Consider the following 13,249-nt stretch of genomic DNA (forward strand, 5'->3'; position numbering starts at 1 on the left):
ATTAGGTTGACAAGTTTTATTCATGTCTCTAGTTTCAAGTTAGTTTGCCGTGAAAATAAAGCACTTTTTTTAGATCCAGAACTCAGTCATTTTAATATGTCATAACAAGAATACCCACCCTCATGTTTTCAGAATTTGTAGTTCCAGAATAGTTTTCAGGAAAAACCCACCATATGATTAAATTTAGTCCTAATCATGCACATGCACAACTAAAGAAATCAAAAAACTATCTTCAGCAGAAAAACAACACAGCTGATCAGTAGACAAGAATATTTTTCTATCTTACCATCTACACATTTTAATTCCAAACCTGGAAATATCAAGGCAGCTAGAGCAGAAAACTTCACTAAAAATGGACAGAGGGATCTGAATGCCAACCAAACATACAGTGAGATACATCAATACTTCTACAGGAAAATTAGCATTATACCACCTTTGAACATAACTAGGAAAGTGGAGCAGAGGAACAAGGAGTGGAAAAGAATATTAATTTTATAGACACCTTGTGATCAAACAGAAGAAAATTAAGAATATTTTTCACATGAAACTACCTTCAATATCGGGCATCTATGTTTATATAAAATAACCTCCTGACTAAACATGATCTTCTTGTCCCCTAGGAACTTACATTCTGCTTAACTTCTTGGTCTTCAAAGCCAGCTATGGGGAGACATGTATGGTTCCACCATACATTAACATAGATCTCTGCAAACTAAATTTGCTGTAAGGAAACATTATTCAACCATCAAGAGAAGTGACATTATTAATACTTAACCCTTGTCACAACTGAACTGAGAGCAACAATACAGGGATCACTCCCGTACTTCTCAGTTCTACTTAGAATCATAGAATCATAGAATCGTAAGGGTTGGAAAGGACCTTAAGATCATCTAGTTCCAACCCCCCTGCCATGGGCAGGGACACCTTGCCCTAAACCATGTGGCTCAAGGCTCTGTCCAACCTGGCCTTGAACACCGCCAGGGATGGAGCATCCACAACCTCCCTGGGCAACCCATTCCAGTGCTTCACCACCCTCACTGTAAAGAACTTCTTCCTTATATCTAATCTAAACTTCCCCTGTTTAAGTTTGAACCCATTACCCCTTGTCCTACCACTACAGTCCCTCCCCAGCATCCTTGTAGACCCCCTTCAGATACTGGAAGGCTGCTATGAGGTCACCACGCAGCCTTCTCTTCTCCAGGCTGAACAGCCCCAACTCTCTCAGCCTGTCTTCATATGGGAGGTGCTCCAGCCCTCTTATCATCCTCGTGGCCCTCCTCTGGACTCGCTCCAACAGCTCCATGTCCTTTTTATGTTGAGGACACCAGAACTGTACGCAGTACTCCAAGTGGGGTCTCACAAGAGCAGAGTAGAGGGGCAGGATCACCTCCTTCGACCTGCTGGCCACGCTTCTTTTGATGCAGCCCAGGATACGGTTGGCTTTCTGGGCTGCAAGCGCACACTGCCGGCTCATGTTAAGCTTCTCGTCAACCAACACCCCCAAGTCCTTTTCTGCAGGGCTGCTCTGAATCTCTTCTCTGCCCAGCCTGTAGCAGTGCCTGGGGTTGCCCCGACCCAGATGTAGGACCTTGCACTTGCCTTGGTTAAACTTCATAAGGTTGGCATCGGCCCACCTCACAAGTGTGTCAAGGTCCCTTTGGATGGCATCCCTTCCCTCCAGCATATCAACCGAACCACACAGCTTGGTGTCGTCGGCAAACTTGCTGAGGGCGCACTCAATCCCACTGTCCATGTCACCGACAAAGATGTTGAACAGGACCGGTCCCAACACCGATCCCTGAGGGACACCACTCGTTACAGGTTTCCAACTGGACATCGAGCCATTTACCACAACTCTTTGCGTGCGGCCATCGAGCCAGTTTTTTATCCACCGAGTGGTCCATCTATCAAATTGATGTCTCTCCAATTTAGAGACAAGGATGTCATGTGGGACAGTGTCGAATGCTTTGCACAAGTCCAGGTAGATGACATCAACTGCTCTGCCGCTGTCCATCAGTTCCGTGGCTCCATCATAGAAGGCCACCAAATTGGTCAGGCAGGATTTCCCCTTAGTGAAGCCATGTTGGCTGTCACCAACCACCTCGTTGTTTTTCATGTGCCTTAGCATGTTTTCCAGGAGAAACTGTTCCAAGATTTTGCCAGGCACAGAGGTGAGGCTGACTGGTCTGTAGTTCCCCGGGTCTTCCACCTTCCCCTTCTTGAAAATGGGGGTTATATTACCCTTCTTCCAGTCATCGGGAACTTCACCTGACTGCCACGATTTTTCGAATATGATGGACAGTGGCTTAGCAACTTCATTCGCCAGCTCCTTCAGGACCCGTGGATGGATTTCATCAGGTCCCATGGACTTGTGCACGTTCAGGTTCTTAAGATGGTCTCGAACCTGATCCTCTCCTACAGTGGGCCTAAGGTCTTCGTTCTCACAGTCCCTGCATTTGCTTTCCAAGACTTGGGTTGTGTGGTCAGAGCATTTGCTGGTGAAGACTGAGGCAAAGAAGTCATTAAGAACCTCAGCCTTCTCCAAATCCATGGTAGCCAGTTCTCCTGATAGCTTCTGGAGAGGGCCTACATTGTCCCTAGCCTGTCTTTTATTTGCTACATATCTATAGAATCCTTTCCTGTTATCTTTTACATCCCTTGCCAAACTTAATTCTAGCTGGGCCTTAGCTTTCCTAACCTGGTCCCTAGCTTCTCGGGCAATGTTCCTGTATTCTTCCCAGGCCGCCTGTCCTCGCTTCCACCTTCTATAAGCTTCTTTTTTCCCCTCTAAGTTTCCTCAGCAGTTCCTTGTCCATCCATGGAGGTCTCCTGGCCCTCCTGCTGCACTTTCTTCTAGTCGGGATGCAACACTCTTGAGCACGTAGCAGGTGATCCTTGAATACCAACCAGCAGTCTTGGGCCCCCCTGCCCTCTAGGACTGTATCCCATGAAACCTTACTAAGGAGGTTCCTGAAGAGGCCAAAGTCTGCTTTCTTGAAGTCCAGGGCAGTGAGCTTGCTGCACGCTCTTCTCACCGTCCTGAGGATCTCAAACTCAACCATCTCGTGATCACTAGAGCCAAGGCTGCCCTGGAGCGTTACATTTCCAACCAGTCCCTCCCTGTTGGTGAGCACAAGGTCCAGCATGGCACCTCTCCTCGTCGGCTCCTCTACTGCTTGAAAGAGGAAGTTGTCTTCCACACAATCGAGGAACCTCCTGGATTGCTTGTGCCGGGCCGTACCGTCCCTCCAACAGATGTCAGGATGGTTGAAGTCCCCCATGAGGACCAGGGCCTGCGAGCGTGAGGCTGCTCCTATCTGTCTGTAGAGCGCTTCGTCCACAGAGTCCTCTTGATCAGGCGGCCTGTAACAGATCCCCACCGTCATGTCCCCTGTTGCTGTTTTCCCTTTGATCCTGACCCACAAACACTCTGTTACCTCATCACCCGTCCCCAGACAGAGTTCCATACTCTCTAGCCTATCACTGACATAGATAGCAACGCCCCCTCCCCGTCTGCCTGGCCTGTCTTTTCTAAACAGCCTGTAACCTTCCATTCCAACATTCCAGTCATAGGAGCCATCCCACCATGTTTCTGTGATACCAATGACATCATATTCCCGTAACCTTGCACACATCTCTAATTCCTCTTGCTTGTTCCCCATACTACGGGCGTTTGTATAGAGGCACCTTAGCCGAGCTCCAAATGCAGCCGACTCAATGGCTGGGGCAGCTGGAACATCTCTACATCGCTCCAAGCACTTATTACAGGTGCTGGCAACTGACCAGGAATGTTGGGATGGATCAATGCTCCCCTCCCCCATCTCCTTGCCTTGGACGACTGGATTTTATTGGAGTGACAGCTCAGCACCCCAACCAACCTAATTCTTTACCGGTACCCCCCAAGTAAAAGATGTAAGCACCACCAGGATATTATGCAATCAAGAAAAGAGCTGTCTATATGATGTGACCAGAAAAGCAGCTGTTCTGCAACTTTTCAATTCCAGCTTTCAAAAACAGCTTTTCAAAATGTTTTTTGAAAGGGTTTGAAAGGGCCAGTTGAACCTGGCAAATCAACGAATGGTTACAGGACTGGTGCCACAGCCAGGGGTTCAGCTACTTGGACCATGGGACTCACTTTGAGTAACCTGGTCTGCTGGAGTCTACCTGTCAAAGAACAGCAAGAACATCTTCAGATAAAGGCTTACCAAGCTGGCAAAGGGGGCTTTAAACTAGAGTTGCCAGGGAAGGGGAACTTTAATCCATGCTGCTCCTGCTAGTTCCATACCTTTTGTATGGAAGGATCCTCTGAGAGACCGGGCAAGGTGGACAGCTGCTTAATTTCCTCTGCTTCCAAGGCAGCGATACCAAAAGCCCATCTATACCCTTTTGGGTCTTTGAAGTACCCTCTCCTGAGATAGTCTATAGCAAGGATGCATGGAGCCCCTGGACCAGTCACAATGGGGTGCTTTTGCCACTTCCTCCCAGTCAGGCTGATTTCAGCTTCCAGTACAGTTAACTCTTGGGATCCTCCTGTCACTCCAGAAATATAAATGGATTTCACCCCTTGATACCTTGATGGCATCAGAGTACACTGTGCACCGGTATCTCCTAGAGCCTTATACTTCTGTGGGACTGATGTGCCAGGCCATCTGATCCACACAGTCCAGTAAACCCGATCATCCCTCTCCTCCACCTGGCTGGAGGCAGGGCCCCTCTAATACTGATCATAACTGGCAGGATCATCTCCTGCCAGCAGGAGATGCCCAGAGCCTGGAGAGGGATTGCAGGACAGCAAGAGAGAACCTGAAGAGCAGCAAAAAGGACTTCCAGCTATTCCTGACAATAAGCCAGCTTAATTGATGAGCCCAAATTAAATGCCTCTATGCCGATACACATAGGATGGGGATAAAGCAAGAGGAGTTACAGGCATGCACATGCCTAAAGGCCTGTGGCCTTATTGGCATCATGGAGAGGTGGTGGGATGCCTCCTATGACTGGAGTGTTGGAATGGAAGAATACAGGCTCTTTGGGAAGGAGAAGGGCTGGGGAGACAAGGAGGGGGTGTTGCCCTCTATGTCAATGATTGGCTGTAGTGCACAGAGCTCTTCTGCCCATGAAACCCTTTAGCATCCAAAAAACTCATGAGATGCTCATAGGTTTGGGAAAACAACCTGTCCCATTGACAATTTCTTGGGCAATGGTTCCCTCCAGTACCTAAAGGGGGTCTTCAAGAAAGCTGGAGAGGGACTTTGAAAAGGGCCTGTAAGGATAGACAAGGGGGAATGGCTTTAAACTGACAGAGGGGAGGATTTAGATTAGATATTAGGAAGAAAGTCTTCATTATGGGCGTGGTGAGACACTGGAACAGGTTGACCAGAAAGGCTGTGGCTGCCCCATCCCTGGCAGTGTTCAAAGCCAGGTTGAACGGGGCTTGGAGCAACCTGGTCTAATGGAAGGTGTCCCTGCCCATGGCAGGGGGTTGGAACTAGATAATCTTTAAGGTTCCTTTAAACCCAAACCATTTGATGATTCTATGAATTTACACACAAGAAAGTTTCACTGAAGCCAATAAAGGCACAAAAGAATATTTTAAAGATAAACAAGTATCACACAGTAACCAAAAGGATGGGTTAAATTTTTCTTTTACTAGTCAACATAGGAAAACCTCTCTCAGTTCGCTCTGGCTGTGCAATCCTTCATGAAGCAGCAAATGAACAAGACTTTTTTAAAATCGAACCCTATTTGGACCTAACCATTCCAAAGTCACACTAGGAAAATTTTATATAGAGCAAAAAAACAGAAGCCACATGAAGCACAGACATCTTGATAGAGTGTCTGTCAACAACACTCAACTACGGACCCTTCTAAATAGGAAAGGCTGAATGAGAAGGATAATTCATGATAAGATGGTCTAATCACAGAGGTCATTGACAAACCTGATTAGTCTAGATTGGAAAAGGTTGTATGTGTTTGTTTTTTTCCAAGCTTGAGGTCTAAGTTTGTGCAGAATTTCTGTTCTCTCATATATAAAATTAAGCACTGCACAAAAAAAACCTTAGGTTATCAGAACGTTAGATTCTGAAAAATACAAATGTATACAGGGCAGAGTGAAAACGTGTTAGAAAAACATGAGAGAAACTCAGCACAGCCCTCTACACCATTTGGTATATTTGCACGCCATTCAGGAATGGCTTGCTTTATTATTCTATCACTAGTTTGTCTCTTTTAGTGCATAGCTCCCACATTCGCCTCTGTCCTGGGTTCAGCTGTAACAGTTATTTTTCTCCTTCTTAGTAGCTGGTGCAGTGCTGTGGTTTCGATTTTAGCCTGAGAACAGTGCTGATAACACACCGATGTTTTAGTTGTTGCTAAGTAATGTTTACTCCGATTAAGGACTTTCCAGTCTCATGCTCTGCCTCTCCCAGGAGGGGCACAAAAAGCCTGGAGGAAGCAGAGACAGGACACCTGACCCAAATTAGCCAAAGGGGTATTCCATACCACAGCATGTCATGCCCATTATATAAACTGGGGGGAGTTACGCAGACGGGACTGATCGCTGCTCGGGTTGGGCTGGGTGTCGGTCAGCAGGTGGTGAGCAATTGTATTGTACATCACTTGTGTTTGTTGCTTTCTTTTCCCCTTTTAGTTTTATATTCTCTCCCCTTGTCATTTCCCTTATTATTATTATTGGTGGTAGAAGTAGTGATTTTGTATTATACCTTAGTTACTGGACTGTTCTTATCTCAATCTGTGGGAGTTATATTCCTTTGATTCTCCTCCCCACCCCTCCGGGAGCAAGGGGAGGAAGAAGGTGGGGAGTGAGCAAGCAGCTGCATGGTTCTGAGTTACTGACTGGGCTTAAACTATGACACCCTCCCTACCTTTGCTTTTACCTTCCTCCTTCCCCATCCCATGTCTTACTCCTATCCGCTTCTTTTACTCTAGCTACTTGATTAACTGGAGGGTGGGGGGTGTATTCTTGTGCTGATTCACAAATTCAAACAAAGCACACTTTTCTTTCCAGTGATATTTGTACAATTGCTACATTGTCCTTGCAGAAAAAGCAGAGTACAGTGAGAGCAGTAAGGATATTAACATGCTAGTGCTGGTTTGAGAAGAGCAGAAAATGCAAAACTGCAAAGTGCTCCAGTATTAATGCAACTGGGTTCAGCCATGGAAATTCCACAGATCAGAGGATACCCAGAATAATGTAATACAGAACTGTGGTTCCGTATGTTGCTTTTAAAAAACAGTGCATGTTGCACAGAGTCTTACCTGAAACATGTCTGTATCTTTATCATGAGTATACTCCACTACAACAGTCTGGTTTCTGGATAACGTGTAAGAGATACTGTGCTGACCTTTACAGCTGATTGCCTGTTGAATAAAAGAATATGTCTATTATATACAGCCTCCACAAAAATATTAGAATCAAATTCATTTTACTATATAAACACCTTTACTATGATCAGGAAAAGCAGTGTATCGTAACATGTTATTACAAGGCTGGGTAAACACAGACACTAGGATTTTTTGTTTTGTTTTTAATGGAAAACCCCAGGTGGCACTTGTTTGTTTCTAGTTCAGAAGCACCTAGCACCATTTTCACAGTTTAGACTCCAAACACATGGTTTTCTCTGAATTTATATTAAGTTCATAATCCTCATAGGAACTTGTATACTAACAAAGACTTGGGGTTCAGGAATCTTTGGTTTCTCTCTTTTTTTCAAGAAAGTGAGCAATACATTTGATTTCCAGTTAAAAGTGCCAGGATTTCAGGGATATTATTACAGTTAAGTAGATTCCTAGTTACATCAGAAAGAGCCTAACAATTTTATATGGATTGTGATGAAGAGCAAATGCTTTCAGCCTGTTTTTCCTCAGCAAGGGTACTTCACACTACCTGTCAAAGGAAAACTGATCTCTATAAATACAGCAAAGATAAAATAGCATTCCAGTATTTAAAACAAGAGGACTACTGCTATTCTGTTGTACCTCACTAAGATTTAATTCCTTATTTGTTAAGACTTCAAGTTTACATCTCTAGGTTGCCTTTACATTAGTCTAGCAAGAATTTCAGAGAACAGAAGAGAGACATCACCCCAACACAAAAGCAGTCCCAACTTGGAAAGAAACAGCGAGAAACATTTTTCCTTGATGAATAAATACAGAGCACAGCTGCCACAGCACAGAGCCATAAGGGAAGCAGGACCCAGAGATCCCTTCAGAAGCTCTGAGACTCAGCATACAAAATCTTTGTGGCACCAATGATCATTTTTTCAAGCTTAAAGACTAACACTCACTTCAAATGATTAAACGGTGTCAAAGTGCAATTGCACTAACTGCACAATGTAAATGCACTGGTAAAAGCTTCAGGACAGAGGGAAACGGAAATCTATTGGCAAAGAGGGAAATATATGAAAATATAAGGTCCATATGACTGCACACAATTATGAAAGGTAATGACTGTTACTGCTCAGAAAACACTTTGCAGACACTTGAGTATTAATAAGTTAATTAAAACTTTCTCCAGATTTCTGCTAAGGGGGGTAATTTTCTAGAAGAGGTTCTCTCACTAGCTCTATTCCTTCATGCTGCTCTTCACCTACAAAATCCACAGATAGGGATGATTAAACTAAGCAACTATATATATTCTACTCTAGCGTCTGTCATCTCTCACAAAAATCTGAATGATCCCAAAGCTATAGATCAATTATTAAACAAATCATTAAAAGTCTTACTGAATGTTGGAGGTATTAACACCACCTACATGCATATTAAAAGCCTACTAACAGTTAGCAAAAGTATTTAACACAGAATTACTGAAAAAACATACTGGAAAAATTCTTTTCTGTAAATCTCATGCATTTACAGCAACAGATGAGAGACTACTTTTGCAACATGCCTCTTGCTGAAAGCTCTTAGCAGCTCCAACACTTGCTAAAGATGTAGGCTTAGGAGTTACTACCTGGAGGCAAAGGATCCAACATCTTTGTTGGCAACACAGGCAGTGGGGTCGAGCACACCCTCAGCAAGTTTGCCAATGACACCAAGCTGTGTGGTGCGGTCGACACAATGGAGGGAAGGGATGGCACACAGAGGGACCTGGACAGGCTGGAGAGGTGGGACAGTGCCAACCTCATGAAGTTCAACACGGCCAAGTGCAAGGTCCTACACATGGGTCAGGCCGATCCTAAGCACAAATACAGTCTGGGCAGAGACTGGATTACGAGCAGCCCTAAGGAGGACTTGGGGATTTTGGTTGACAAGAAGCTCAACGTGACCTAGCAGTGTGCACCTGCAGCCCAGAAAGCCTGAAGGAAGGGATTTGCCCCCCTCTATTCCACTCTCATTAAGACCCTGCCTGAAGTACTGCATCCAGCTCTGGGGCCCCCAGTACAAAAAGGACCTTTTGGAGTGAGTCCAGAGGAGCTCGCAAAGATGCTCAGAGGGCTGGAGCACCTCTCCTATGGAGACAGGCTGAGAGAATTGGGCTTGTTCAGACTGGAGAAGGCTCCTAGAAGACCTTAGAGCAGCCTTGCAATACCTGAAGGGGGTCTTCAACAAAGCTGGAAAAGGGCTTTTGATGAGAGTGTGTAGTAATAGAACAACGGGTAATGGGTTCAAACTTAAACAGGGGAAGTTCAGGTTAGATATAAGGAAGAAGTTCTTTACTGTGAAGGTGGTAAGGCACTGGCAGAGGTTGCCCAGAGAAGTAAATGCTCCATCCCTGGCAGTGTTCAAGGCCAGGTTGGATGGGGCTTGGAGCAACCTGGTCTAGCGGAAGGTGTTCCTGCCCATGGCAGGGGGTTTGGAACTAGAAGACCTTTAAGGGCCCTTCCAACACCAACCATTCAATAATATGATTCTTTGACTACACAAGATAACCTTTCCCAATCCCTTCCAGTACTTTTTTCTGCATATCAAAATATCAAGCCATTGTTTTTTGTTCCAACTGTTGTAACCACAGCTGAAAAGTGAGGTAAACATTATTTGGTAATCAGTGGTACAGAGATTCTAAGTTTACCAGCTTAAATTTATAGTGTTTTGTAATAACGATTACACAGGTGCACAGCATGATGCGAGCAGAAACATCAGCTCGAGATGCAATTCAAATGAAACCACTAACGCTTTGGGACCTGCTAAGACACTGAACTGTAGGTCTGAAATGCGTATGAAGACCTTTTCCTCTATGCATATTTGACAACTAACATGGGGATCTCAAGCTCCGAGCAGGTCTCGGGTATTTCTAGAATATCAATGAAACAAAGCGATGAACAGGAGACCCTCACACCTTGCATTTTAAGCATAATATTGCAATAATGAATTTAAATTCCTATTATCAGATATCATAATTTCAAACATCCAATAGTAGTAGTTTTCACACAAAAAAATCTTCCTTCATTTCCACAAAACTGCGTGACAGCTGCGGATAAAATGATGGACAGGCCTATCAGCAACTGTGAACACAATGGTTTTGGCTTCAGCTCCAGCCAGTCTGTGGAGCACTGACCACCAGCAACCTGGTAAAATTCCTGGGCAGGGATATGTTAATAATGCCCATTAGGTTGACCAGGGTCAGTATCTCCTCTGAAATACTGGAGTAGGATACAATCTTTTTCTCTGGGTGTTCCTTTCCCTTCCCAGCTTCTCTTCCTCATCTTATTTCCCCTCCTCTTTGTTTTCCACTATTTCAATCCAGTTATTTTCAGTGTGAAATGCCACAATAATTTCCTAGAATTGGGTAATCATTTTTCAAATAAAAGAACATTATGAGAAGTGTTTTAGCTTTTGCTTTCACAGTCTGCTCAGTACCAACAGTTGCTCCAATTCATAGATATTTTACAGGCACTTTAATTGCTGGTCTCAAAAGAATTGGCCACTTCCAAGTAAAAAACAAAACACCACAGTATTTTAGGAAGTACACAAAACAGAAGAACTATGAGCTATTCACAATGACTGACCAGTGAAAGGTAAATATCTTAATAAAACAGTATCGTAAGTGGAATGCTGGATGAAGGATCATGAAGGATTTTTACTGCTTGAGGAGCTACAGAATCATGCTACAAGACCCAAAAAAGATCTGGAGAAATTGGTTTGTAGCAATCAAAATAGTGAGGTTGCCTTTTTACTGCTTTTAGCATTTAAATTTCCAGACTTTCCCCCCACCACCAGTAGGATGTCATCCCCTCTGCCCCAAACCTTGATGTTGTCACATAATTGCACTGCTGCGGCAGCTGAAGTGAGAAAAGCCCTGACTCTTGCAAGACATACACGAGCATCACAAGTTCGAGCAGATGACTTTAGAGTTTCAGGCTGGATGCCACCACGTCCACCTTCCTGTCAGGAACTAAAACATGAAAGAACAAAAAGCAGGCACTAAACTTTACCTCTATCTCTTCGACTCCACCTCAAGGCTGCCAAGATCCACCAGAGCAATAATGAGTATTTTCAAAGCTTGTACTCAGCATCCACCAAGCTTTTGAGTGTATGGGCCAGTGTCAGCTTAATTTGAAACCAGTTGTCTCTTATCTTTTATGTTCTTAAAAGTTTAATGAAAGTCATCAATAAAGCACAGAAAAAAAAAAATCTACATTAGTTCCTGGCAGAGGCAAATGCTGGAAAACCCTCACTAATGTATATAGCCTGAGCCTGCCAAACAAATCTGAAACATGTGGCTCCAGACTGGCCATAGCGTATGCCACCTCTTGTCCAGCAAAAATGCTGGTGGAGAGACACAGGCTAGATTAATTCAGTCACCTACACAACAGTCTGTTTTACATAGTTAACTGCCTCAAGCTGCTGAATTCAAGTAATTCCCTTTGGAGGAAACAGATAGCAAAGTGGAGACTGACAAAACCTCTGTAGACTGATAAAACAGATAATAGCCATAAGGGATTTTTCCAGCATGATTCCACTGCCAGTGACTCTATGTACGTTAGGGCTGAGGGATTTTAGAAAGTCCAAACGCCAAATGAAAGCAACAGGGGAATACTGAGGTGCCATATTCTACTTGGCGTGAAGGGACAGACATCCCAAACATCTTCCCAAGGCACAGCTTGTATCTGCACAGTAATCCATCCTTCTCCACTGGGCTTTAACCTGGAAGAGTATGCGGCAGCTCCAAGCCTCACTGTATTTTGAGCAGTGAGTTTACCCCAGTAGCAAGATTCCTCTCCTCTCATCACTCAAAGCAAACCCTGCAGCTACCACCACTGTGGCACTCCCCCCTCCCTTGAGACCTGTATCCAGTGATTTAGGGTCATCAAAACTGCCATATGTTAGAGACTGAGAGAAGCTGCATTTGAGAAGGCCCGCTATCTCACCCTCATGCTAATATGGCCTAAGCAAATATTTGTGGCTTTTGGGGGGTTTTTAAGCTTTCCTAGTAGCTCAATTTGAGTTATATCCTTTCTGCTGACTGGCATTACACTTGGCCTTGGTTTCTCCCGTCTCCTTACACACACTTTTCATTCTTGCTCTTATCTCTCCGTTTTGAGAACAAAACCACGTTCCAGCACTCTACACTCACAATCAAAGCATCAGTTAAGGGCTATGGCTTACAAATTTGCCAGGTTGCAGAGGAGCTAAGATGAAAGAGAGACTGCTTTCCCAACAGCAACACTGCAACTGGAACATCCCAGCCCACCTGAATTCTTTGCTCTCCACTCATTCCCCTGAAAAGGCAGCTGCTATCAGTTTTACCACCATTTCAAGAACTGAGAAAGTAGAGTTCCCTCATCCCACGTATAAAAACCCTTGCAGATAAGGGGAATAAGAATACACAAAACCAGCATTTCTTAGTAGTCTGCCTTTTTTAGTAGAGATACAGAAAAAGGAGGGAACACAATTAAAAAGTAGTAAGTCTTCAGCAGACTGGACATAGGCCCGACGGACTGGCAGCGATGCACACCACCACATTTGCAAACATCCAGCGTCACCCAGGAGCATGCACTGCACTGAGTGACACCACTCCAGAGTACCACCTCTCCCCTAAGCACTGACAGCACAGGCAGCTACTGCCCTGGAAACCAGCAGAAGGTCAGTACATCTGAAAAACGTTAACTGTTTCCTGTTGCACAATGACAGATTAGTGTCAAACATCTCCAGAAATGCCTTTATCGACTGACAGGCCACAAGGAGGTTAAACAGGACCAGACCACCCCTTCTGCAGGAGCATACAAAAAGCCTGTAAAATAATCTGATCTAAGACGGAACTCTTTTTCAAGAGGTTAATTATACCAGTGTT

The 13,249-nt window shown here is 44.4% G+C and overlaps 1 protein-coding gene across 2 annotated transcripts in view; it reads right to left on the reverse strand.

Annotated features, from left to right (window-relative positions):
• PELI2 (pellino E3 ubiquitin protein ligase family member 2) overlaps positions 1–13,249 on the reverse strand; it is an 81,115-nt gene that overhangs the window by 10,956 nt on the left and 56,910 nt on the right. For both annotated transcript variants that reach the window (XM_030481865.1, XM_030481866.1), the window contains exon 3: positions 7,276–7,377. In XM_030481865.1, the coding sequence (XP_030337725.1) occupies positions 7,276–7,377 (102 nt within the window). The remainder of the gene's footprint in view (positions 1–7,275; positions 7,378–13,249) is intronic.

This window comes from Strigops habroptila, chromosome 4 (genome assembly GCF_004027225.2).
Source record: "Strigops habroptila isolate Jane chromosome 4, bStrHab1.2.pri, whole genome shotgun sequence".
Taxonomy (NCBI): Eukaryota; Metazoa; Chordata; class Aves; order Psittaciformes; family Psittacidae; genus Strigops; species Strigops habroptila.